This window comes from Podarcis bocagei (genome assembly GCF_964188305.1).
Source record: "Podarcis bocagei genome assembly, chromosome: W".
In the NCBI taxonomy this organism is placed as follows: Eukaryota; Metazoa; Chordata; class Lepidosauria; order Squamata; family Lacertidae; genus Podarcis; species Podarcis bocagei.
This window is the reverse complement of record NC_138131.1, coordinates 9,335,139-9,362,859: the sequence shown is the minus strand read 5'-3', so window position 1 is coordinate 9,362,859 and position 27,721 is coordinate 9,335,139. Positions and strand designations below refer to the sequence as shown.

At 44.3% G+C, this 27,721-nt stretch overlaps 1 protein-coding gene and 1 long non-coding RNA gene across 4 annotated transcripts in view; one reads left to right on the top strand and one right to left on the bottom strand.

Moving 5' to 3' along the window:
• The first annotated feature begins 849 nt into the window (after nucleotides 1-849).
• On the top strand, nucleotides 850-26,192 carry LOC308577847 (high mobility group protein B3). 3 transcript variants are annotated; one of them, XM_081178246.1, is made up of 5 exons: nucleotides 850-956; nucleotides 5,138-5,296; nucleotides 8,881-9,020; nucleotides 10,472-10,646; nucleotides 25,120-26,192. In XM_081178246.1, the coding sequence occupies exons 2-5, from the start codon at nucleotides 5,147-5,149 to the stop codon at nucleotides 25,144-25,146; spliced, it is 492 nt and encodes a 163-aa protein (XP_081034372.1). In that variant the 5' UTR covers nucleotides 850-956; nucleotides 5,138-5,146; the 3' UTR covers nucleotides 25,147-26,192. The 3 variants fall into 3 exon arrangements, with proteins under 3 accessions (XP_081034372.1, XP_081034370.1, XP_081034371.1); XM_081178244.1 differs by lacking the exon at nucleotides 25,120-26,192 and adding an exon at nucleotides 20,481-21,620; XM_081178245.1 differs by lacking the exon at nucleotides 25,120-26,192 and adding an exon at nucleotides 20,481-21,620 and having other exon boundaries at nucleotides 859-960; nucleotides 5,142-5,296.
• Nucleotides 6,072-27,721, bottom strand: part of LOC308577871 — a 921,996-nt gene continuing 900,346 nt past the window's right edge. Inside the window, exon 2 of the long non-coding RNA XR_014003738.1 lies at nucleotides 6,072-6,777. This is a non-coding gene — a long non-coding RNA (uncharacterized lncRNA). The remainder of the gene's footprint in view (nucleotides 6,778-27,721) is intronic.

Here is a 27,721-nt window from a genome sequence, read left to right as displayed (position 1 = left end):
GCTATCCCCATGCCTTGCAAAGAGTAAATACCTGATTAAGGTTGAGATGACAGGTGAGCATCTCAATAGGCTATGCTTATTGCGTGTGCACAGAAAAACAGAATTGGAAAAAGGAGGAATTTGATAAGGAAGTGCTGAAAAGGTTTTCAGCAAATCCAAGGAATCTTGTTTTAGTTTAGATTCTTTTAAAATAATATGGAAAAGGTGTGTTCTTTGTAGTTTTGTAAAATATTTTCGTTAACCGCATGAAAGTGTTAATTTTTAAAATCTAATATCGTAGTTTTCAAATTACTGAAGATTTTGACAGATTTTTCTGAGCACTTGGGGTCAAAAGAAAGTAATTTAAAACATCTATTGTTGAGACATGTCATTATGAATCTGCTAGACAGAGGCAGACAGAGGATGGTGACAGGTGGGTGTCCTGCTTACTGCAATCAAGATACAGATCCACAGTATCTCGGATCCTTCCTCCCTCCCTCCCTCCCTCCCTCCCTCCCTCCCTCCCTCCTTCCCTCCTTCCTTCCTTCCTTCCTTCCTTCCTTCCTTCCTTCCTTCCTTCCTTCCTTCCTTCCTTCCTTCCTTCCTTCCTTCCTTCCTTCCTTCCTTCCTTCCTTCCTTCCTTCCTTCCTTCCTTCCTTCCTTCCTTCCTTCCTTCCTTCCTTCCTTCCTTCCGGTTTGTGCGTTTGTGTGCCTTTTTTTGCTAGAGGGTGTTATTGTGAATGAATGACTTAACCACTTCTAACCAAATAGGCGTGGGGCTATGCTTAATATTCATAAGTCTTTAGGCCAGTGGCAGGGCGAGGAGGTTGTTTTAAACGGCAGAGCCCTACAGCCAATCAGGCCGCTCTCGTAGGCAGCCAACGCGAGGCTGGGCCGCAGCTACTAGCGCTGAGTCCTCTGCGTGCGCCTTGCTCAGTTTTCCTTGCTTATCGCCTAGGTTAAAGCGAACAAAACAGGTAGGTTTCTGGAGCACTTTGCAACTGTTTTTGGGGCGGCTGCTCTGCTCGCCCTTTTAAATGCCCCCCCTTAAAGAAAAACAGTTTTAATTGTTCTTTTTTTGGGGGGGGAATCTTTTTGCTTAAAGAAGTTTCTCGGTTTTTAATTTTTGTCTGTATATATGTATTCCGATCAACTTTAACTTGGCTTTCCCAAACCTTCCTCTTAAGTAGGCGTCGGAAATCGAGACTTGTCCCGGATCCTGGTGTAAATGGAGCTAGGCTTATTTTTATATTTCTGATTAGGGGTGCGTGGGCGACGACGCCCAGATAGGCGCTTAAAAACACACACATACAGTCATTACCATTTAGGGGTGTCTCTTATTCTGCAGGGAAAATTAGTAAGTACACACACATGGGTTTTCTGCTGCTACAGTAGAATATGGCTGGTACATTAACTTTCCCGCATGGGCGGGGGACCTCCCGCTTAACTGTCATGTCAGCCCCGTCTCCGCTTCTCCACGTGTGTTGCCTCTCACCTTGTCTCGCCTTCTTGGGGACAGCGGACTGTTCTGGTGCCTGGTGTTTATTCTGCGTTAGTAATGGCTGCCGCTTTAGAATCTGAAAAGGATAATCTCTGCGCATCCAGGACATAAACACCCCGCCTCTCTTCTCCCTCGCCTCCCTCTTTCTTCCCCACCATGTCTTCTCGCCTTCTGATCCGCCCCAAGCCTTTCGTTTCCTCAATATTTTTATTTACCCTCTACATAAATGTGTCCCTTGTCCCCTTGTGACCGCCGCTAAGCCCTGAACCGTCCCAGCCCCCCGCGCTTTGCCATATGCTTGAGCTGAGGTCTTGTGTGCGTTAATATGGCTGGCGTTTTAGTGGTACGACTAAAGGAAGAAAAACGTAAAGGCAACAGAGAGGCGGGAAACAGGAGCGACGCGGGGGGAAATGGGGGGGGGGTGCAGAGACCCCCACCCCTCCTTTCTATCACTTCACGCCCGTGGTGGGGTGGTTGGGGGCCGGATTCGGCTTTCTTGCAGTTTTCCTTTTTCGGCGCGGCTGAGCGTTAGCCAGGGTTTGTAATGGCTTCATGACAGGCAGTCTTTGTTACAGACTATTGAGCTGAACAGGGAAATGGGGGTGGGAGGCTGCTTCAAAAGCTGCCCCCCCCCCATTTCCCGGACCCCGCCTCATAGGAAAGAGGACAGCTTTTTCTACGGGGCTGGTTGGTTTTCGGGAGCCCGGGTGCTTCGACTTCCTTTCCTGCAGTTTTCATCCGAGCAGACGGGTGCCGGTGGCTTTGTTAGGGATACCAGTCTCGGTGCCTTGTAGAGAAGCCATTTTAGCGTATGGAGCTGGCTGGCTATGGGCGAGGGGGAAACCCTTCTCTCCATATGCCTTAGCAAAGCATCAAAACTATATAGCAAGGGCAAGAACCCCACAGCTTGCCCCAGCTCCAGCCAACTTTGACCCTTATGGCCAAAGGCGAGCCGAAGGGCTTATTTGCGGGGCACTTTCTTTCATGAGTAAGCATTACACAAAATGGAAGATGAATTATTGGTGTCTTTAGTGACCCGTCAGTTCTCCCCCACCCCGCCTTTTCACTCAGCTTCTCGGAGTCACTCCAGCAAATATATAGCGACCCCGGGCATATCCCAGCTGTATTTGTGAAGGCAATAAAAGGGCTTTTAAAAAACAAATTGCTCCAATGTAGTAAGGTGAAAAAGAAGGAAGATCCCTGCCACCCACACCCCGTCACGCCTATTGAATCCTATTGAAATAGGATTATTGATTAGAAGAAAGGGAAATGTGAGGTTTAGGTGTGATTTTTAAGAAAAGTGGGTGTTGATCTTTTTTTCCTGGAGAGGAAGAAATCAATAACAAAATTAATTTAAACTTTTAAAGATATTTATTACCAATGTTCATTTAAAGACATTAAAAAAAACCATAATGAGCAAATTTCCCACCCCTGCTTTTAACCTCATAAATACATGCTTTTTCAGGAGATGAGGTGGGAAAGATGCTTTCATATCTGAAAAGTTAGCAGCTGTTCTGGGCATTAAAATTAATAAATAGTGACCACTCTGACATCAAAACTATAGATCCCTTGGTGGAGTAACATCAGTCTTATAAGTCATGCTTTTATTCAATAAACTCTTTGGTTTAAATAAGTTTAATTTCAGAGACCTGGTTTTATAATGCTGAAGTAAAAGGTGTCCATATGAGATGCATGACAGATCATCTGACATGAAATGCATTTTTTAAGTCTTGAAGAAGTAGGAGAGTTTTCCTATTGAAGGCTAGCCAAAGACTACAAGTCACAACTATGTGTATTAGTTAACCCTTTAATGCTCTAGTACAGTTTTCAACCAATGTGCCGTGGCACTCTGGGGTGCCTTGAATCATAGTTTCCTTACCTCTGATGCCATCTTGTGTCTCTGCCTCCCAAAGGCTTGCACGACTGTTTGTTGCAGCAGCCTACAAGGCGAATGGTGCCTCTGGTTGCCAGGAGCTGAGGTGGCCTCAGAGTAAGGAAGTAAGTGGGTGAGGGAGTCCAGCCAGCCAGTCCACCAGCCCTTGCTGCTGGAAATGGACGGACAAGTGGGAGACCGGGCAGGCAGGTGCCACACTGGCCTTTCTTTTGCTTGCTGTGTGCAATGCCTGCCTAGGAGCTGAGTGTCTGGTGTGGAAAGGGAGCCTTTTCACCATGCAGGCTTGGCGGTGCCCGCTGTTGCCACTGCTGCCTCCCAAGGTAAGGCACTGGCCACATGTTCACCCTTGGCCAGTTTCTGCCGGACCATCAAGGCTGGGAGCATCCTCTTCCCAGGCCCCTGTGGGGCATCATGAAGAGGCACCTCTCTTTGGGTTGGGGGGGAGGTGCTCAGAGACTGGGGAGATGGCAGCTGCTGCCTGGAGGACTTTCAAAGAGGGGAGAGGAGAGGAGGCTGAGGGAACACTCCACAAGGGAGGGTGATTGAAAGGGGGTGAGGGGCTGCCAGCTGTGCAGGAAAGGGGTAACATAACTGGGATTCTGAGGCCCAGAGTATGTTTCACCACAGGGGAGCAGCAGAAAGAATGTAGTTGGTCAAGGGAGCCTTGAACTCAAAAAGGTTGAAAACCTCCCTCTAGTATTATGGGCTGGTTCAAACATGTGCTTGACATTGGAACATGGAAAACTGCTTTTTACTGAGTCAAACCCATTGGTCCATCTAGCTCAGTATAGTCTACACTGACTGGCACAGGCTCTTCGGGGTTTCAGAGAGGAAGTCTCTCCCCAGCCATACCTGGAGATGCCACTGGGGACTGACTCTGGGACCTTCTGCATGTACAACAGATGCTCTAGCACTGAGCTACAGCCCTTGACCATCAAATGTAAGCAAATAAGCTCAGTCAAGTGAAAAACTATGCAATAATGCTGTGGACAGTGGCGGAGGAAGGGGGCGGGGGCGATGCACCCCGGGTGCTGTCTCTGAGTGGGGGTGACAAAAAGGCACCACACAGGGGGCTCACACCCCTTTGGGCACGGTGGTGCTAGCCACCGCCATCGTGCCACCGCCACCACGTGCGGAGTATCCTCCACTCGTGGCTGCACCCTCCACCGCCGTTCGTATAGCACTCGAGCAGTGCTGTTGGCAAACCGCCCAGTGGCACATGCACGTGTGCCATACGTACCTTGCATGCACAGCAGCGCTCGAGTGCTGTATGGATGGCAGCGGTATCTGCGCCGCTTACATACCACGCATATACGCGGCATATGGGCGGCGGCAGGATACCGCCAAACAATCCCTCCGCCGTCACTGCAGCCGTGAGCAGAGGATCCCGCCGGGGTGCGTATGGCGCATGCACGTTACGTAGCGGCGCACGCTCATACGCAGTATGTACGGTGCACGCGCATGCGCTGGTGGGAGGTTTGTCACCCTGGGTGCTGGTTCTCCTTTCTTTGCCACTGGCTGTGGCAGTAGAGAACTTGCACAATGTCCATGTCAGCTCAAGAAAAAAAACCCAACTTCCCAGTGGACAGAAATTATCTGGTTTTGGCTGATAAGATATTAAGATGTATGCGAAAGTCAGTCTTACACTATGTCATTTTTAACCAACCAAAGGGTAGCCTGACTATAAGTTTGGTTGCCTAGTGCACACAGCATAAATTGCTTGTTGGAATGGTAAGTGGTGATCTTTTAAAATACCTTTCCAGAGAGTAAAAATGGCTAAAGGTGACCCGAAAAAGCCAAAGGGGAAGATGTCTGCTTATGCCTTCTTTGTTCAGACCTGCCGTGAAGAACACAAGAAGAAGAATCCAGAAGTTCCTGTCAACTTTGCAGAGTTCTCAAAGAAGTGCTCAGAGAGGTGGAAGGTATTGTCTCCCAGACCCAATTCCTCACACTTGCTATAAAGACAATGGCCTAGTGAGAGAAAGCTATGTGTTCACTGCATGAACACACTTTCAACTTTAAAACAAAATCAACTGTCCTTAATTATGTTAATTACTGTCCCCCTCTGCCATTTAAGCTTATTGCCATTATCTCAAATTACTGAATAGCCCAAGTCAAGGAGTTACAGAGCAATGAAGGAGTCTAAAACCCAGCTTGTGTCCCTTTTAGCATCTGAGAATTCACTGGGCATTGCCAGCACACTTTAAAGCATTTGTTGGAATCATAGGGACTACAAACTCTTGCTTTTTTTTTTTTAAATGAAAGTTCTTAGGAAGATGAATTCTGCATCATCTACTTCAGGGAAGCCATGACCCTCTATGGACCTTGGCCATGCTGATTGGAGCCGATGGGAGTTTGAGTCCAACAACCTCTGGAGGGACACAGGTTCCCCACACCTAAAGTAGAGGATGCAGGATCTCTGAGTAGCCAACATGGCAGCTGAAGATGATGGGAATTGGAGTCCTAAACATTTGGTGGGCATCATGTTGCCTACCCATGCTGCTTTGTCTAGAACAGCCGTATTTGCACAGGCAGGGTTCAAACAGAATACAGTGGTGCCTCGCAAGACGAAATTAATTCGTTCCGTGAGTTTTTTCGTCTAGCGAATTTTTCATCTTGCGAAGCACGAAATCCCATAGGAATGCATTGAAATTCAATTGCGTTCCTATGGTCAAAAAAAGTCCAAACAAAGCCAAATTTGGTACAACAAGAGTTTATTAAGTGCTCTTTAAAGTCACACATACTGTAAAGAGCATTTCAAAAACTGAAGGAACAATAAATTAAGTTTCTAAACATGACAGAAAAACATTTAAAAATCAACAAAGTGTACAGTACATTTTCTAAGACTCTGGGGGACAACTCGAAGAAGGTTCCTCTTCCACTCTTTGCTTCTTGCTGAAGAACCCCCTCCTCAACTGTTCCCCCAGCCACCCACCACACAGAAATTCAAATCCAGATTTTTTTTAAAAAAACAGCAGAGTGGCCCAATGGTCACAGAAAATCATAAAAATGCAGAAAAAAACACACAAGCTTCCAGATTCTTGCAAACCCCTCCCCAACACCAAGTCCTTGAATTCCAAACACTCCAACCCAAAATCCAACCCCCCCAAAAAAAGTTTTAAAAGTTTAAAAGAAGTTTTGGAAAAGCTTCAAAAATCACCAAAGTTTCAAAAACCTCAAAAAAGGCTACCACACCGCGTTCTATGAGTTGCTCCTCGAAGTCAAGTCGCAACTGTATTAACGGTGTTAAGAAAAAGGAAACAAACTTGCAAGACGTTTTCGTTTTTCGTCTTGCGAAGCAAGCCCATAGGGAAATTCGTCTTGCGAAGCAGCTCAAAAAATGGAAAACCCTTTCGTCTAGCGAGTTTTCCGTCTTGCCAGGCATTCGTCTTGTGGGGCACCACTGTAGGCGCTTTTTGAGACTCAATAGTCCCACCTTGTGACCAAGTTTAGATTTCCTGTCACAACCATTGTGACTAAAGTCTTCAGTGAGGGCAATGTCCCTAAGAGGGAGCACAAAAGCTGAAAACCTGTGATCAGGTTGTTGAGCTTAAGACACTCTGCAGGAAGAATAAATCTTACTCCATTGTGGTACCATTTGCATAAGCTGAAAAGCAAGTGGTCTGTCATAGCAAAAACACAGCCCCTCCTCCGCCCTGGTTCCTCAGGCTGAAGCAGCTGGTTTTTCAACCCACCCCCACACCTCCAATCCAGAGCTGCTTGTGTTTAAGCCAGCAGTCCTTTGCTCCTCTTTTAAAGGGGCACCGTTTTCGGAGAAGGGGTGGATTGGTTTCTCTCTGCTTCTTCCTTCTTCTCCAGGCAGTTGACTCCCCCACCCCACTTTGCCACCCCCCCTTTTGTCAGAAGAGAAGGGGTGTGTATGGGTGTGTGTTTTTTAAAGCAAAATGAGCTTTGCTTTGGGAGTTGGAGGGAGAGAGAGGCTGGCAAATTCCTTTCATGTTTAAGTAAGGCTGGAAGGCTGCTTTGGAGAGATTTGAGACATCATCTGTTCCCCCAACCCCATTATTTAGGAGGAACTGCTCATAGAACTATATTTCTACTCCCCCTTCCTCCTCTTCTCACAGTCCCTCTCCAAATAATCTAGTAGTTGCACATTTGTTTCATTTTCTCTCTCAAATTTCTTTCAAGTTCAGTAATAATAGTAATAATTTATATGCTGCTTAATTGTCAAAATTGGTCTCTATGTAGCTTAGAAGTATAAAACCAATTACGAAATAATATATATGCATGTAATAAATGTGCACAATAAAATAATTTCATTGAAACATTAAAATAAGCATCCACGTATAAAAAATAGAGTAAAGCAAGTACATTCAAACAATGCAACAGTTAAGAGTTAAAACAACAATTAAAAATTAAATATAGTAACAGTAATAAGTTTTTGCATTGTGTTCAAGTGTTCAGATACTACAAGTATGTATTCTTTTAATCCTTACAACATCTCTGTCAAGTATGCCTTGCCTTCCCTGCCCACCCCTTCCTTGGAGGTTTTTAAGCAGAGGTTGAATGACCATCTAGCATAGATGCTTTAGCTGATATTCCTGCATTGCAGGGGGTTGGACTAGATGACCCTTGGGTCCCTTCGAGCTCGTAAGTTTCTATGAGATTATGAGATTGCTGTTAGATCAGTGGCTGCTGCCTTCCATGTGCTGCTTTGCCTCTCCTCCCCACCCAAAGCATGTTAGTTCAAATCTAGTGCAGTACTTTACATAACACATCACATATACACACAGAGAGAGACTGGTATTTGAACATATTAATTATTCAAATGACTTATGGTTTTTGCTGTTATTGCAGGAGTTGACCTATGTTTGTGGTTTCCAATAAAGAATTGCTATTAAAGTGTGATATTAACAATGTATCACTGATATGAATTGTGAATCAGCTCATGTGTTTGAAAAAATAAATAGAAGGTGCTGCTGTATTGGGGGGGGGGGGGAATGGCAACTAGCCATTCTGTTTTTGTGCCTATAACCCATGTTCCAGGGGCCATTTGGCTCCTAGCTTTTCTATCTCAGTTTCTAACACTGTGTGCAGGTATAGCTATAGTCAAGAATATGCTCTTAAAATTTGCTTTTATCTTTATCTGGGAAGCTTGGGAGTAACATACAGAAGACGGAAGATACAAGCCACTGTATCTGGTCTTAATTTTGAGTCTGTTTCCCTTGGAACTAAAGCATGCAAGGGTGAACCAATGGCCTTACAAACTTGGGCTTTGGCAGGGAGTGCTTGGTTCTATTTCAGATGGTTGAGAGCAACTCAGCTGTATTTTTGGAACATAGGTCTGGTGTTGCCTACTTGGGCAGGCAGCATCTCCACAAGGTCTCTGGTAGAAGTCTGTCTCCTCAAAAAGAATTTTATTTGGGACCTTTTGCCTGCAAAACATTTTTTTCTACCTCTTAGGCTATGGTCCTTTCCTCCTGCCTTAGTTTGTGGCTTGTGTACTCTTTTTGGGAAGGTGCATGAGTAACTGTTTGCCTTTCAGACCATGTCAAACAAAGAGAAGGGTAAATTTGATGAAATGGCTAAAGCTGATAAAGTACGGTATGAGAGAGAAATGAAGGATTATGGACCAGCAAAGGGTGGTAAGAAGAAGAAGGATCCCAATGCCCCCAAACGGCCACCGTAAGTAACTTCCCTACATAATTGTGTACATAAACTTATTCGCATATTTGTTAGGTGGAACATTGCAAGCCTGCATTTAAACAAAGTAAGTAAGAAAGAAGTAGATCTGACAGTGAGAAGTTGCCTTAAACCAAATCAGACCATTGCCCCATCTAGGTTAGTATTGTACTCTCACTGATAGTGGCTCTCCAGGTTTCAGGCAGGTGTTTTTCCCAGACCTACTTAGAGATGCTAAGAATTGAACCCGGGACCTTCTGCATGCTAAACAACTGAAGAAAGCACTTTTAAACAAACCTCTTCAGAGTCTCAGTCTGCTGCATTGGGTGAGAGTTAACCTATTAACAAACTGTTGGAAAGACTTGATTATTTTCAAGATAGCAGTACAACTGTTAATAAAAAAAAGTTAATGCCTTTGAAGGCTACTAATACCTGATCACCTAAATCTTGGCACTGAGTAGTTGATTGAGAGTGGCACCATTTGCCACTTCTGTGAGTATCCTGGAGGTGGGAGAAAGAAGCTTGAAATTTGTCTTCACTTAATGACCCTGATCTCCTAATTCTGTTATTTATCTAATAGCACTCTGGCGTGTTTGGTGTTTCACATAACATTAATGCTTACAACTGTCCTGGAAGATGAGCCAGAAGTTGAACTGAAAGTATCTTCATAAGACAGCTTGGAGGTGGGGGTGCTGATGCTGAGGGCTAGTGGCTTGCCAAGGTCCCCCAATGAGTTTTGAGTTGAATTTAAATTGGGGAATTACTAGCTCATGCCTAGGTTATATTTTCTAACTGGTTTCACATCAGTCAAACTGTTGTGGTTTTCTGCCACTCTATCCCCCACCGAGAGTCCTTGGATCTGTAACACTGGAAAAATTTGAATCCCTAGTGCTACCTTCACACTGAGCTCATTTGAATGCAATGTTAAAATGGTTTAGCTGGCAGCCTTCCCCAACTTGGTGCCAACCAAAGGTTGCTGGGCTGTAACTCCTATCAGCCCCACCCCGTGTGACTGGTAGTCAGGAATGATGGGAGTTGTAGTCCAGCAACATTTGGAGTGCACCAGGCTGGAGAAAGCTGTTTTAGTACTATTTGTACAAGCCTCATTCTCATTAACTCCCCACTCCTCTGCTGGTATGGCATGCAAGGAGGAGATAGTTGAAATCTTGAAAGCTTTTGCTTCTAACTGCAGTGTCTTGTTATGTCTGAGCCCAGATAAACTGTGGTTTGGCGCTTCCAATGGTCTGGCGGCCACGCCAGGAGAGCATTCAAGTCCAAGACTTGTGCATGTAACACTAAACTGTAGTGTGGCATCTGAACCAAATAACTATTGTTTATTGGGGAGAGGAAGCTACTGTTTAAAAACTAGTTTGCTTGTAGTATAGGTAATAAACCCCTGGCCACCATGCCAGCTCTCAACTGCAGTTTGTCTTCTCCCTCCCATCCTTCACAAGGTCTGGATTCTTCCTGTTCTGTTCAGAATTCCGTCCCAATATCAAATCCACTAATCCTGGCATCTCCATTGGAGACGTGGCAAAGAAATTGGGTGAAATGTGGAACAACCTCAGTGATGGGGAGAAACAGCCTTACAACAACAAGGCTGCGAAACTGAAGGAGAAGTATGAGAAGGTAAGGCTCAGGTGACTTCTGTCCATATGCTGCAAATTCTTGCTTACATTTGCTCCAAAAATGAAACATCAGTCTCATGACAGACACTTTAAAGCAGACTTTTTTTAACCTGGTGCACTTTCCAGATCTTTTGTTGGACTACCAGTTCCCATCAGCACTAGCTAGCGCAGCTGGCTGATGGGAGTTGGGAGTTCTGACAGCATTTGGAGGGTGCACCAGGTTGGTGAAGCCTGCTTTAAATGTAAACTGTGCTAACACATGTGGTGTTCCCAAATCAGTGGAATACTTCCCAGCTAAGAGGGCATTCCAAGCCTACTGATAGTTCCTTCACTGGAAACAAATTCCAGTAACATCGGTGAGTGCATGTTTATCAGGAAACTGTGCTTAACTATTTACTTAAAGGGATTTCAGCTGACTCCAAGGCCTTTTAACTATTAACACTGACAAGATATGGCATGTTTATCTTGCTGTCTTTGTCACTGGAGGAAACCTTGGCATACCTTCCTTTTGCTAGATCGGAAGTGTATTATCCCACCTCATCCCAGAGTTTCAGAGCAGATAACTGAAACAAAATACTGTAACACTCTCAGTACTGAAATATGTAAAGCTTTCCTGCCATTTCCAAACTTGTCCCTGTCTCAGAAGCCAGCCCAAGCAGAAATATTGTATTAATTTATGTGTTTTTATGTTGTAAAGATGCAACTTCTTTTTCTCTCTCTCTCCTCTGGCATCAGCCATTGCAAATTAGCAGTGATGGGCTCTGCTAAAAGGCATAAAAAGCTCATAATTTGAACTAAGAATGTAAGAAAAGCCCTGTTGGATCAGGCCCAATGTGCATCTAGTCCAGCATCCTGTGGTCCAACCAGATACAAATAAGAAGCCCACAAGCAGAACCTGAGCGCAACAGACCTCTCTCCACCTATGATTCCCAATAGCTGGTCTCCACTGCCTCCTGCAGTGGAAGTAGAACATAGCCACCATAGCTTGTAGATATACATAGGATTAGACAAAATCATGAAGGATAAGACTCTTTTAAATCCATCCATCTTGGCTGGTATCACTGCCTCTTGTGGAGTGAATTCCCTAGTTTAACTATGCAGTGTGAAGAAGTGCTTCCTTTTGTCTGTCCTGAAATATAAAGAAATTCTAGAGAGGTAGCTGGGCTGTATCCTATGGCATAATATTTTAATTTTTTAAAAAATATACTCCAGCAACAAAGGAGTTGCTCATAGCAGCTTACAAATATAAAAGCAAGCATACAGATTGCAGTGCTTCCACCTTTAAAATGCAAATTATCAAAACTAAAAATAGCAGTAAAAGATACAAGTACTAGCATTTGTTGTAAATCAATACATTTAAGCATCAGCACATAATCAAAAGTTTGTTTTTAAAAGGAATGTTTTCAATTGCTGGACAAACACAAATAAATGAGAAAGATAACCTTGCCTCTTGTGGCAGGGAATTCCACATATGGGATGCCTTACTTCAGAAGCCAATGGTGCATGCAAGAGATATGTAAAACCCAAACTTGGAGGATGGGCAGATTCACGTGAGAGAGCCCTATGGGTAATAACACCATCTTGAATTGCACTTGGAAAGCCAATTCAGTGGGAGACTACTGAGCAGGGTACAAATAATTTGAAACCAGTTCTGCTGGTATAGATTGGGGGGATGGGGTGGAACTGATAATACAGAGTTCTGATCTCACAAACTAATCTCATTTCCCAAAAAACTATAAAGGGCTTTTTAGGGACAAACCTTTAAAAGTAGCATACGTCCATGTATAGGAGGAATGATATAAGATTATTTAGGCACATCAGTTAGGTGTAAAAATTACTACAGGAGAGGTGTTTGAAATCACACAAGTGTATAAACAAGCATAGGTTAATTGGAAGGGGCCACCTCTTGTGTGTACCTTGCCTGTCAAAGCAAGACCGCCAAAGCAGATCTCAGTGTATAGGCAAGGCCATATGGGTAAAGTGACGGTCTTAAAGCAACCCAGTTAGCACCAGCATGTTGAAGTGGGTTGGGAACCATACCAGGAACTAAGCTCCACAGGAAATTGTTTCTGTGGTGCTTATGCTAAACTCAAGTTTGAAAGTTGGCGGTGCCTTCTGTAAGCAAAGGGGCAAAGGGTGAAGATGTTATGGGGTTGAGAGTTCCAGGACCCCTTTGCTCTTTTTCCTAGCTATTAGGGCTGGAGAGCATGCAACTTTCCTTAGCTTGTGTAAGCCTGTATGGTAGGAATGAGAAACCTGTGGCCACCCAGATGATGATGATGATGATTATTATTATTATTATCATTTATCATTTATTAAACCACCCTATACCTGCAGGTCTCAGGGTGGTTTACAGGATAAGATCACAATATAAAACACACACACACACACACACACACACACACACACACACACACACACAAAAACAACCCAATAACACCACCCCCAAACACATTTTAAAAGGGCATTGGGTGTGAATCAGCCAAAGACCTAGTTAAAGAGGAACGATTTTGCCTGCCGTATAATGAAGGCACCAAGCAAAACTCCCTGAGGAGAGCATTCCAGAGACGGGGAGCCAGAGCAGAGAAGGCCCCGCTCTCGTGTTGCCACCCTCCGGACCTCTTGAGGAGGATGCACACTAAGGAGGGCATCAGAAGATGACCTCAGGGTCTGGGTAGGTTCATATGGAAAGAGGCGGTCCTTAAGGTACTGGGGTCCTGAGCTGTTTAAGGCTTCATAGGTCAAAACCAGCACTTTGAATTGGGCCCAGAGACTAATTGGTAGCCAGTGCAATCGGGTCAGGATTGGTGTAATATGCTCAAACCGTTTTGCCCTGGTGAGCAACCTGGCCACTGAATTCTGCACTAGCTGGAGTTTCCGAACAGTCTTCAGAGGCAGCCCTACATATAACGCATTGCAGAAATTAACCTCAAGGTTAACAGCATAGACAACAGTACTTGGGCTATCCCTGTCCTGATAGGGTCATAGCTGGGCCACCAGCTGAAGCTGATGGAAGGCACTCCATGCCACTGAGACCACCTGAGCCTCAAGTGACAGCGAAGCATCCAGGAGTACCCCCAAGCTACGAACCTGCTCCTTCAGAGGAAGTGAAACCTCATCAAGAGCAGGCGATCCCCCCCACACACATCTGGTCTAGGGAACCACCCACCAACAGTGCCTCAGTCTTACCTGGATTGAGTTTCAGTTTGTTGGTTCTCATCCAGTCCATTATCAAGGCAAGACCACGGTCCAGCACTTCTACTGCCTCACCTGCAGATGTAAAGGAGAAGTAGGGCAGAGTATCATCAGCATACAGCTGACAATGTACTCCAAACCTCTGAATAACCCCACCCAGTGGTTTCATGTAGATGTTGAACAGCATAGGGGATTGGATCGAGCCCTGCAGAACCCCACATTGAAGGCTCCACAGGACTGAAAAGCACTCCCCAAGCAACACCCCCTGGGAATGACTATCCGAGCAGGACTGGAACCACTGCATAGCAGTACCACCCACCCCTAACTCGGACAGCCTCTCCAGAAGGATACCATGGTTGATAATATTGAAAGCCATCAATAGGTCAAGGAGAATTAACAGGGGCACCTTTCCCCGTCTCTCTCATGACACAGCTCATCATAAAGGGTGATCCAAGCAGTTTCTGGGCCTAAACCCTGGTTGAAATGGATCTACAAAACCAGTGTCTTCCAACAGTGCCTGGATCTGGTACACAACCACCTGCTCCAGAACCTTGCTCAGGAAAAGGAGATTAGCAACTGGCTGGTAGTTAGTTAGATTTTCTAAGTCCATGGAAGGTTTCTTAAGGAGTGGTTTTACCACTGCCTCCTTCAAACAGGCAGGGACCACCCCATCTCGCAAAGAGGCATTGATTACCTCCCTGGCCCAGCCAGCTGTTCCCTCCCTGCTGGTTTATATCAGCAAGAGGGGCAAGGGTTTGGAGCACAAGTGGTTGCCCTGACCTATCAAAGCACCTTGTCCACATCCTCGAGGGTTACCAATACCATGGCTCCGAAGCATCCTCTCCGATTGCATGGAGCCCGGACAGCCCCATGGTTTTCCCTGGAGCTGATGGTGATGAAGCAATCGCTGAGATGGCTAGAACGCTGGTGGTGGAAAACTCACTCTGAATTGGACCGAACACAGGTTAGAGCTCAACGTCAAGCCTACCAAGTGGCGATGGCGACAGCGAAGAGGACCTTCTTTGCTGCCTCTATTGCATCTGCAGAAAACAGCAGGAGGAGACTCATTCAGGTGGTTCGCAATCTATCAGAACCACCTTCATTATCGGGGCCGGGTAGGGACCCCAAGATCTCATGCAATGCTTTTGCAAAGTTTTTTGCAGATAAAGTTGCTCAGATTCGGAAGGAGGTAGACTCCACTGTGGGAGCAGGGCCAGGGCGGGAGAGTGCTAGAGTCCTGTCTAGTCATATTGTTGTTGTTGTTGTTTAGTCGTGTCCGACTCTTTGTGACCCCATGGACCAGAGCACGCCAGGCACTCCTGTCTTCCGCTGCCTCCCGCAGTTTGGTCAGGCTCATGTTTGTAGCTTCGAGAACACTGTCTAACCATCTCGTCCTCTGTCGTCCCCTTCTCCTTGTGCCCTCAATCTTTCCCAACATCAGGGTCTTTTCAAGGGAGTCTTCTCTTCTCATGAGGTGGCCAAAGTATTGGAGCCTCAGCTTCACGATCTGTCCTTCCAGTGAGCACTCAGGGCTGATTTCCTTAAGAACAGATACGTTTGATCTTCTTGCAGTCCATGGGACTCTCAAGAGTCTCCTCCAGCACCATAATTCAAAAGCATCAATTCTTCGGGGATCAGCCTTCTTTATGGTCCAGCTCTCGCTTCCATACAACACTCATGGGAAAACCATGGCTTTTACAATACGGACCTTTGTTGGCAAGGTGATATCTCTGCTTTTTAAGATGTTGTCTAGGTTTGCCATCACCTTTCTCCCAAGGATCAGGCGCCTTTTAATTTCGTGGCTGCTGTCACCATCTGCAGTGATCATGGAGCCCAAGAAAGTAAAATCTCTCACTGCCTCCATTTCTTCCCTTTCTATTTGCCAGGAGGTGATGGGCCCAGTGACCATGATCTTTGTTTTTTTGATGTTAAGCTTCAGACCATATTTTTAATTAATATCTTTAATTCCTCCTCACTTTCTGCCATCAAGGTTGTGTCATCTGCATATCTAAGGTTGTTGATATTTCTTCCGGCGATCTTAATTCCGTCTTGGGATTCATCCAGCCCAGCCTTTCGCATGCTGAATTCTGCATATAAGTTAAATAAGCAGGGAGACAATATACAGCCTTGCCGTACTCCTTTCCCAATTTTGAACCAATCAGTTGTTCCATATCCTGTTCTAACTGTAGCTTCTTGTCCCACATAGAGATTTCTCAGGAGACAGATGAGGTGATCAGGCACTCCCATTTCTTTAAGAACTTGCCATAGTTTTCTGTGGTCGACACAGTCAAAGGCTTTTGCATAGTCAATGAAGCAGAAGTAGATGTCTTTCTGGAAATCTCTAGCTTTCTCCATAATCCAGCGCATGTTTGCAATTTGGTCTCTGGTTCCTCTGCCCCTTTGAAATCCAGCTTGCACTTCTGGGAGTTCTCGGTCCACATACTGCTTAAGCCTGCCTTGTAGAATTTTAAGCATAACCTTGCTAGCGTGTGAAATGAGTGCAATTGTGCGGTAGTTGGAGCATTCTTTGGCACTGCCTTTCTTTGGGATTGGGATGTAGACTGATTTTCTCCAATCCTCTGGCCACTGCTGAGTTTTCCAAATTTGCTGGCATATTGAGTGTAGCACCTTAACAGCCTCATCTTTTAAAATTTTAAATAGTTCAGCTGGAATATCATCACTTCCACTGGCCTTGTTATTAGCAGTGCTTTCTAAAGCCCATTTGACTTCACTCTCCAGGATGTCTGGCTCAAGGTCGGCAACCACACTACCTGGGATATACGAGACATCCATTTCTTTCTGGTATTATATGGGATCAATTTCAATCTGTTACCCCCGAGGATGTGGACGAATGAAACCAACCACCTGTCTCCTTGATCCTTGTCCATCCTGGCTGATAAAAGTAAGCTGGGAAGGGCTGGGCGATGGGCTCTGTGGAGTGGTGAATGCTTCCTTCTGTGAGGGAGCCTTCCCAGGCCCACTGAAAGAGGCGGTCATTAAACCGCTTCTTAAAAAAACATCTTTAGACCTCACCACGGGACTGAAACTGCCTTGGTCGCACTGGTTGATGATCTCCGGCGGACTAGGGACAAAGGTGAGATCTGTTTCCTATTTCTGCTGGATCTCTCAGCGGCTTTTGAGACCATCGACCATAACATCCTTCTGGACCGTCTTGAGGGGCTGGGAGCTGGGGGCACTGTTATACAGTGGTTCTGCTCCTTTCTCCTGGGCCGTGTCCAGAAAGTGGTGTGGGGGATGAGTGTTCAGACCCCTGGGCTCTCACTTGTGGGGTGCCTCAGGGTTCCGCCCTCTCCCCCATGCTTTTTCACATCTACATGCAGCCGCTGGGAGAGATCATCAGCTCTACCTCTCTTTTAAATCAGAACCAGTGAGGGCGGTGAAGGTCCTGTGAGAGTGTCTGGAGGCGCTTGGAGGATGGATGGCAGCTAACAGATTGAGGATGAATCCTGACAAGACAGAAGTACTGTTCTTGGTGGATGGGGGGGGCGGGCTGGTGTGGAGGACGCACTGATCCTGAATGGGGTAACTGGGCCCCTGAAGGACCAGGTGCACAGCCTGGGAGTCATTTTGGACTCACAGCTGTCCATGGTGGCGCAGGTTAATTCTGTGTCCAGGGCAGCTGTTTACCAGCTCCATCTGGTACGCAGGTTGAGACCCTACCTGCCCGCAGACTGTCTTGCTAGAGTGGTGCATGCTTTAGTTATCTCCCGCTTGGACTACTGCAATGTGTTCTACGTGGGGCTACCTTTGAAGGTGACTCGGAAACTGTAGTTAATCCAGAATGCAGCAGCTAGACTGGTGACTGGGAGTGGCCGCCAAGACCATATAACAACGGTCCTGAAAGATCTTCATTGGCTCCCAGTACGTTTCCGAGCACAATTCAAAGTGTTGGCGCTGACCTTTAAAGCCCTAAATGGCCTCGGTCCTGTATACCTGAAGGAGTGTCTCCACCCCCATCATCCAGCCCGGACACTGAGGTCCAGCACCGAGGGCCTTCTGGCAGTTCCCTCACTGCAAGAACTGAGGTTACAGGGAACCAGGCAGAGGGCCTTCTCGGTAGTGGTTCCTGCCTTGTGGACGCCCTCCCATCAGATGTCAAGGTAATAAACAACTATTTTACTTTTAAAAGACAACTGTTTAGGGAGGTTTTTAATGTCTGATGCTGTATTGTTTTTAATATTCAGTTGGAAGCTGCCCAGAGTAGCTGGGGAAACCCAGCCACATGGGCGGGGTATAAATAAATTATTATTATTATTTATGATTAGAAATTCAACCAAAACAACAGGACTAGACTGTGCTCTGGACACCCCATGAGATTCCTCTGCTATAACAACAGAGTCAAGATCTTTGCGGATGCAAATGATTTTATCCTCCAAATGCTTTGCAAACAAGTCACAGCAAGCTACCATTGGTTCCACCACCTCCTTTGGGCCAGCCTGTAAAAGGCCCCATACTACCCGGAATAGCTCTGCCGGATGGCATAATGAGAATGCAATGGAGGCAGCAAAGTATGCCTTGCTTGCTGCCTTCCCTGCCACTAGGTAGGCTTGATAATGAGCCCTTACCAGTGTTTGGTTGCATTCATTCAGATCTTTCCTCCACTTGCATTCAAGCCGTCTCCCAGCTTGTTTCCTCGCTCTAAGCTATGGGGGCTTACAGGGGGCCAAAGGGGCTCCACAAAGTGGGAGAGGATACTCAGGGGTGATCGTGTCAATGACCTGAGCTATTTGGAATCCCACTGGATCTATCAGCCTCTGAGGGCGGACATTCCTAATAGGCTCTGTGGAGGGGAAATGGTGATGACAGCCTAAATCTCAACAGGAGATCTGACCATGAAAGGGGACAAATGTCAATGTCCCCCACTTTCAAATCACCCTCTTCCCACCCAGTTGAGAAAGCAAGGTCCAGAGTGTGGCCTGCCACATGCATTGGGACGGTGACATGTTGGGAGAGCCCCATAGTTGTCTTGGCAGCCAAGAAGTCCTGAGCCACCCTAAAGCCAATTGCCTTGGCATGGATGTTGAAGTCCCCCAACACCAGCAGTCTGGGAATCCTCAACACCACCTCTGAGACCAGCTCTGTCAGCTCAGGCAGGAGGACTGCTGGGCAACAAGGTGGGCAATAAACCAGCAGAATCCCTAATCTGTCCTGATTGCCCAATGCCAGGAACACACTCTAGATTACACACACACACACACACACAGACTCAACAGAGAGCCTGGAGAGAGAGAATGAATCTCTATAGACCACAGCAACTCCCCCTCCCCGACTCTCGAGTCTGGCCTGATGCTGCACTGAGTACCCAGGTGGGCACAGCTGGATGAGACCAACTCCACCCTGTTCACCCACCCAGGTTTCAGTGATACATGCCAGATCAGCCTCCTCATCCATAATCAAATCATCCATAATCAACCACAAATCCATAATCAACCACAATTCCCCAGGTTGGAGGAGGGGCTGGCACACGGCACAGTCACTAGCTGCCTGTGCCATGTGCTCCTAACCTGGTCTACCCCTCCTCCCACACCATACCTCCCCCTACCCAGAACCACTGTAACTGGGCCTCCCCCTGCTCTCCCACGCTCCTCTCCTCTCCTCTCAGGCACATGTTTTGAAAATATAAGAAAAACAAAAACAAGGGGGGGGGAATCCAAATGGGGAAAAAAAATCACGAACTGCATGGGCCGCGTGCCCCTTACACGACATGCCCCTCTTCCCACACCATACCTCCCCCTACCCCTGAACCACTGTAATTGCCACCTTCCCCTGCTCCTCTCCTCCCAGGCACATCCCACAAAGAGCCCTTACAAAACTAGTTGAAAATCATTAAAATTATTAAAACAATTACAAGCAGTTTACCAGTGTAAACAGTGTTCTCTGCTGGGCAACCCCAGTGCTTTGTAGTCTGTCAGGGTCCCACCCTAGGCGTGGTGGAAAGAGGCAGGTCCCATGGAACTTGCAGCAGATGTTGCTGGATCCCAACTCCCATCAGCCCTAACTAGCACAGTCCATTTTCAGGGCTGATGGGGAGTTCTTAGTTCAACTACATCCAAGAGGGGCTACTCCTACTTTTGGGGGGAACAGAGTTTTGGCTACTTTGGCACTGAATTTTTACTTTTAAAAAGCACAGAATGAGTATGATATCACTTGCTTAATGCATAGAGCCGCTTGTGTGAATGGGAGGGGGTTTCTCATGCTGTGCAGGTGGGTCTTCCCTCCTGTGTTGCATTATGTACAGCTCCATGGGAAGTGGAATTTTGCGGGGTGCAAGAGACTGGAGGCCCATTGTTCAAGTAACATCACACCTACAGTTCTATGTATCTAAGTCATTGTTTTGCCAAGTGTTAATAGTTGCAGTTTGCTAACAACCACCACCAGTTTCCAACTGAGGAAGTGGCAATGTAATAAAATAACCCTCCTTACTGGCTTTAAAAAAAAAAAAAATCAGTCTAATCCTGCGTATCTCCCCACCTCCCCCAAGGTGTTCAATAGTGATAAGTGAAATAGTGCCTTTAGCTTATTTCATGTGAAATAGGCTATTTTGAAAGCCCCCCCCCCCAACAAGGCAAATAGGTTGATAACACAAAGGCCAGTGAAACTCATCCTCTTGCTCTTGCAGGATGTCGCAGACTACAAGTCTAAAGGCAAGTTTGATGGTGCAAAGAGTGCAGTGGCCAAAGCGGCTGTTGCAGCTCGGAAAAAAGTAGAGGAGGAGGAGGATGACGAAGACGAGGAGGAGGAAGACGAGGAGGAGGAGGAGGAATGAGAAACTGTATAATACTTGTCTCCATGTGAATACCATAGAGTAGGGGAAACACCATTTGGAAAAGAGAAAATAAACAGGCACTTCTTATTTAAGAGGGTGTCTTATTTGCCCTTTTTATTAGGTTTAATAACATAATTTAGATTTTGACCACACCAGCGGTGGGAGCTTAAATTAAATAAAGTTGCTGTAGGAAAATCCAGGAAAGAAAAACGAAATATAAGCAAACCATGGTTTATATTAAGTGTCCATAGGCACTCTGAAATTGTAACAAAGTTATACATATTTCCAAGCATTTTTAAAACAAAAAGGTGGAAGCAAGACACTCTTGTGTTCTCCTCAACTCTGTGCACTTTTCCTGTTGGTGTAACAAAGCATTTATAAATGTTTCTCAAGCATCTTATTTTTTAATTTGTAAGGTGGTGTTTAACTATACGGTTATTGGTTAGAAAATCCTGGGTTATAAAACTGTACATATCTATAGTTTGTAAAAACTAGACAGATTCTTGTGGTTCATGCTTTCAGTGGTGATGCCTCAGAGGGGGATGGGCAGTAACTCCCTGAAGGTTGTAACACTCTTCCACAGAGGGACAGAGGGGTCGTATCTCAAAGCACACTCTGCAAAATTAGATCTATTTACAGTACAGTGGGCATCCATTTAGCCTAAAGTTTTATTTCTGTATATAGTGAAACTAGCATTCTGCTGCCATTCTTAGTTGCAGAAGGGGAGGGGGAATTTCAGCTGGCATGAGAAATTGTATGGATACTTTTCTTTCCTTTTTTAATTAAGTGGGGTAATTTTTAAATGGAAACTGAAGATCTCTTCGTTTTCAGCTTAAAATGTGAAGAGAGGGCACAGAAAATTGAAGTTCAAAAACACCCTGTATTTAAAAAGATAAACAAAAAATTTCAAAAAATGTTATGTTGGGGTTTTTTGTATGTTTAGAATGCTGAAATGTTTTTGAAGCAAAAATAAATAGTATTACATTTTTAAAACTTATTGACAATATTCTAAATCTTTCTGCTTTTAACAAGGTTCCCTGCAGCAGCAAAAAAACAAAAACAAAAAAACAAAAACAAAACAGAAAGTTCTTTCAGCGTCAATCCAGCCAGTGAACCATTTTAAAACTTTAGTAAAGCTTTACTTTTCCACTTCCCCAAGAAAGGAGCATGATGGTCTAGGAAAGGACTACTTGAGTTAAAGATGTTGTGCAAGATTGAGTCTTACTCCTTTGAAACTGGGACACTTGTGACCTTAAATGTGTGTATACCACTGTTTGGAAAGATAGGTAACTAAGAAGGAGCAGGTGTTTCTTTTTAGCTGTGTTGGGTACCTTTATAGCCCAAATTCTATGCTTTGTAAATATTAAAATGTGCCTCTTTTTTGTCCTGTGTTGAAACTGCTTCAGACTTGTGTACTCCCACTCCTTGACCACCAGCAGTTCAGTTACTGGTAGGAAGAATATTACAGTTACAATCAAAATTATTCAACCCCCATTGCAAATCAGGTTTATTATCAAAAATTATAGACTTTCAGCTGTTTGCAATTGTTTTGCATCGTTTTGCATTGCAAATCCCATGTTTTACAGCACGCCCCAAAAAGCACAGCAAGTAATACATCAAATTGGGATTCCAGGATAATGATAATCATCCACCCAATCTGAAAAGAAAGCTGTTCTAAGTAAAGGGAAGCTACCAGAAACTTGGCAAAAAGCATTCATAACTCTAATAACTAAACAAGGTCTAGACCCAAAGTCGGTACAAAATTATAGACTAATATCGCTCCTGAACAATGGTTACAAATTATTTGCAGACATTCTAGCAACCAGATTAAAAAGGGTATTAAAGGACATAATAAATGGAAGACCTAGTGGGGGTTTTTACCAGGCAGACAAAAGAAGAACAATATAAGAATGAGAATTGATATTCTGGAATATTTGGAAATGAGAAGTGATAAGCAAGCAATATTAATGTTTGTTGATGCGGAGAAAGCATTCGATAATATATCTTGGGATTTCCTTAAAAATGATGGGGAAAATGGATCTAGGTGAAACCTTCAATAGAGGAATAAATGTGATATATCAGAATCAAAGAGCCAAACTAATTATAAACAACGGACTAATAGAAAATTTTAGGATAACAAAGGGTACAAGGCAGGGATGTCCATTGTCCACACTACAGTTCATCCTGATATTAGAAGTTTTGGTGAGCAAAATAAGAAAGGACAGTGAGATCAAAGGAATCATAGTGGGAAACAAATCATTTAAATTGAAGGCATTTGCAGACGACTTAGTAATTACAACAGAAAATCCAATGGAAAGCCTACCCATGGTGTTAAGAAGAATTGCAGAATTTTGTCAGGTGGCAGGATTTAAACTTAACAAAACTAAAACTAAGATGTTAGTGAAGAACATGTCAGAACAAGTTAAAGAGGAGCTGCAAAAAACCTCAATTACCAAAAAAGTAAAATACCTCAGAATTTGGCTCACAATGAAAAATATAAACCTGTTTAAAGAGTTTGACCAAACTGCGGGAGGCAGTGGAAGACAGAACCTGGCATGCTCTGGTTAGAGATTTAAAAAGATCTAGAGATATAGAATAGGTTGAACCTCTCACTATGGGGGAGGATATCCGTAATAAAAATGATGGTACTACCCAAGATGTTACATCTTTTCCAATCAATTCCAGTGGTAGGAGGAGCAGGGAAATTTAAGGATTGGCAAAAGGACTTATTGAGATTTATCTGGCAAGGAAAAAAACTTAGAATAAAACATAAATTGCTGATTGACATTAGAGGGGGGGTTGCATTACCGAATTTAAAATTGTACTATGAAGTGGCTTGTCTCTGCTGGTTGAAAGACTGGATGAATTTACAGAATACTGATTTATTAACTCTTGAGGGATTTGATAACCTATATGGGTGGCATGCTTATTTGTGTTACAGGAAAGTGAAGGTCCACAAGGGGTTTTTTAATCATGTGATAAGAAAAGCATTGTATGGCGTATGGGATAAATATAGGAATTTATTAGAACAGAAAACCCCCTGGTGGTTATCCCCACTTGAAGCCTTCTCAGTAAAGAAAAAATAAATAAATAAGAATTGGGCAACATATAAGGAACTGTTAGAGGAGGACAAAATCAATTAAAACTGAGAAAGTTTGAGGATATAAGACATCATCTCAGACTGGTTACAATACCACCAATTGAACGACATCTTTAATTGGTTTTGCTACGGAAATATCGGAATTAGAGAGAGGTCTATTAAAAAATAGAGACAAATTGCATTCCAAAATGTACAGACTATTACTAAACTGGGAAATAAAAAAAGAAGAGGTAAAATCGGTTATGGTTAAGTGGGCGATGGATTTTGGATATAACATACAGATGGTGGAATGGGAAAATTTATGGCTTGTTTTACAATAAAAAAGAAACCTTTATGAAGATGCTATACAGGTGGTACATCACCCCCAGCAAACTAGCTAAAATATAGAAAACCAACTCAAATTTATGCTGGAGGTGTAGAGAGTTAGAGGGAACAATGTACCACATGCACTGGGCTTGCAAAAAAAATTAAGAGCTTTTGGCAACTTATATAATGAATTTTAAAAAACTGTTCAAAATAACGTTTATCAAAAAACCTGAAGCCTTCCTCTTAGGCATTATGGCATCAGACATCTCAAGAGAGAAAAGGAGGATCTTTTTGTATGCAACAACGTCAGTAAGGATGCTGATTACCAAGGGTTGGAAAGGAGATAAAATTCCATCAAAAGAGGAGTCTGATCTCCGGGCAGACCTGAGCCCCACAGAGGTTAGAGGGGAGCACGCCAAGGCGCCCCCCAAGCTCCGCAAAGGTGTGTGGAGTGTCAAGTGGTCCAGCGGAGTGCCAATCTCCCGCCCCCCGAAAAAACCGCTGCTGAAGGGCAAGCGGGGGGGGGGGAGCGGTTGAGAGCGCTCTCAGCTGTACCGTGACTCTCGAGCTGCCTGCTGTCAGCAGGAGATTCACAACTAAAAATATTCAAGCTGAAATAAAAGGGTAAGAAGAATTCTGCATCTTCTACAGTTTTGCTTGAAGAAATAAATATAATCAGATTGGATTTAATTAGACTGAATTTGGCGATACACAAAGGGTTAAAACAGGAGGTCCACCCTTCACTTTCTGGGTAAATTACATTGCATGGAGAAAAGTTGCAAGTAGGATAACTTATTTTACTAAAAACTTATGGACAAGTGCCTGTTGATGAGCCACCAAAACCCATCCTTCACTTATTGTCAGTATCAGGAGATTTTAAAAGTGGCTATGATGCTGTATTGAGAGACAGAAAAGGGAAGGTAGTGCCAGACTTCTGGGAGCATCAGGGAGCCCTAACACCACTTTCTCAAACCTTTCGCTTATGGTTGTGGAAAGGAAAGTTCTTAGCAACTGAAATCTATTCATAATTGCATATTATCACTATTGGATTATAAAATTGGGAATTTATTTTTGTACTGTGTTGAGGAACTTGGCAGAAGAGACTTTGATTAAATATATGAAGAGCTCTGCTGAGGATTATAAGATATCCTGCTGGGAGGAATAAAAGAAGGAAGAAGCTTGAAGTTGGCTCCACAAACACAACTGAGACTTTAAGGAACAGTTTGCAAGTGACTTTGTACCCCACTCTGAGACATTTTGGAAAAGTGGACAAGTGGTTTTAATATGCTTCCTCTGGAAAAGTACTGGATCTCCCTGGTGTTTACTGGGAAACTCTACTGAATAGCCTTGGACTTAATCAGGTCTGATAGAGGAATCTGGCTGCTTTGAAAACATTGGAAGGATGGGCAGGGCAGCCAGAGATGAACTCAGATGCTGAAATTATGGCATTCTTGTACCAATGGAGAAGAGAATTTATGGAAACTATGGCTAAGATATCTGAGACCATCAGTACCAGATTGGATCAATATAACAACACAGCGGAAGAACCAGAAATGAGAATAGACACAGGGGAGACTCTTGGGCAAAGACAGGAGGGAAAGTTTGTAAAGGTGGAAAGGCTAATTGTTATGAAGAAAAACCGAAAGGAAAGAGCAGGGGGATTTGAAGGGCAGCATACACAGAAAACATTTGAGGAAGTATTGGTAAAATCACCAATGTTAAGACAAGAAGAGCTGAAATTGGAAATTGTCCTAACTGGTAGCAGCTTCTTTGTCAGGGAGCCTCCTGCCTTCCCTGACATGAGCCAAGATGAAAATTCTGAGCAGGAGGGAGAGACAGCTGCAGAGAGAGAAAATGAAAGCGAGGGGGAGGAAGGGGGGGGGGGAGAGAGAAACACTGTCAGTGAAAGCAAGCAAGCAGAAGAAGGGCAGGAGTTAAGTTCTAGCAATGATACTGTTTATGAGTCCCCTCGTGCAGATTGTTTAGGGAGAATAAGGGAAAAACATGACGCATGTCGCAAAGCAGGAAAAGGGTGGAGCTCTTTATGCTGGGGTCGTAAAAAGAGGCTAATCGTGCCAACATCTAGCTCCAGTGAGGATTGATTACGAGTGTGGTGGAGTTCTTGTGTAAATAATAATAAAACTAAGACTATAAAACTGTCAAGAGTGTCCAGCCTTCTGTGTGAAGAGAGCTGCTTGTTAATCCTTGACATTCTTGAGGAGCTTTAAATATGAGTACAGACAGGAAATAGAGAAATTTTGGTGAAATCACAACCGTGGAGACAGAGAAATTTGGAAGGAAGGAGGGCTGAAATTGGGAATTGTCCTAATGGGAAGCCTCTTCCAGAGGAGATTTAAATATGCCAAAGTAAGAAAAAAGAATGGGTAACAGTCTGGGAAATGGTTTTTATTAAGGGGGCAATGGTTGTAAATAAATCGGGACATCATCAGACATGGATTAAACGCTTGCAAAAAGTAACAATAAGGATAATTTTAAAAGCAGAAATCGTCCGTAAGCATAGATGTGTAATGTAGAAAGTGTTGTAATTGCAGAGTCCTGTGCACAACGGAATGATGAGCAGTACGTGCCACATGCTTAATGTTGCTTTATTTTCAGTTCAATGTTGAGAAATTACAAACATGCATCTTGCCTCTGCGGGAGCAGAGAAGCAACCGTCCTTCTCCTCGGAACGAAGAACACTGAGAGAGCAGAGAAAAACAGGAAAACCAGTGTACGTCACATCCAGCCTCCCATTCCTGTGGGAAAACCCAACAGTGCTCTGACTGTGGAATGTAAACATTGTCTTGTGACAAGCACTTCGCTGCACAGTGAAGAGAGCAGAAACCAACATCCTCCCCCTTTCTGTGAACATCACTGGGCAGCGTGTTCGTACAATATCAGTACAAACCCAACTTCTGTACATAGGTACAGTGTTGATCCCTTGATACAATCTTGGACAATACATCAGCAGGAATTTCATTACCTGGCATATAGGACACCGTTACGAGTCCCTTCTGAATATGTTCCCTAGCATGTTGCAACTTCAATTGCAAGTGCTTCGTGCTTTGCTTACAACCTTCCGAATTCAGCAAAGCCAAACATGCTTTGTTGTCCTGGTAAACCTGGATTGGACATTTGACAGGAATTTTCATGTCTTTGCACAATTGTAACAACCATTCACAATCCTTAAGTGAATAAGACAGTGCATTCAGTTCAGCTTCACAAGTACTTAAGCTAATTGTTGTTTGCTTCTTGCATGACCAATCAAATAGACCCTGATTGTACATGTAGCAAACTCCAGACTTACTTTTCCTGTCTGTAGTGTCACTTCCAAAACTTGCATCTGCAAAAATCTCAAGACCACCAGACTTCTGATTGTTAAATCTCAGTCTGTAATGCATAGTGCCTTTCAAATAGCGTGCTATGCGTTTCAGAGCTTTCCAATCCTTAATAGTAGGATTGTTTACTTGTCTGCTTAGCAAATTACAGCTAACAGCAATGTCAGGTCTTGAACATCTGGCAATGAAGTTTAGCTTGCCTAGCACACTTCTGTACAGTGTAGTGTCAGAAAATGCTTCTTCAGTGTCTTCTACCTGATAACCTGTTGTCATCGGTGTATCTACAGGGTTAGCATCCATCAGGTTTAGTTTGCTTAACACATCAGCAATTTTCCTTGACTGGTGTACTA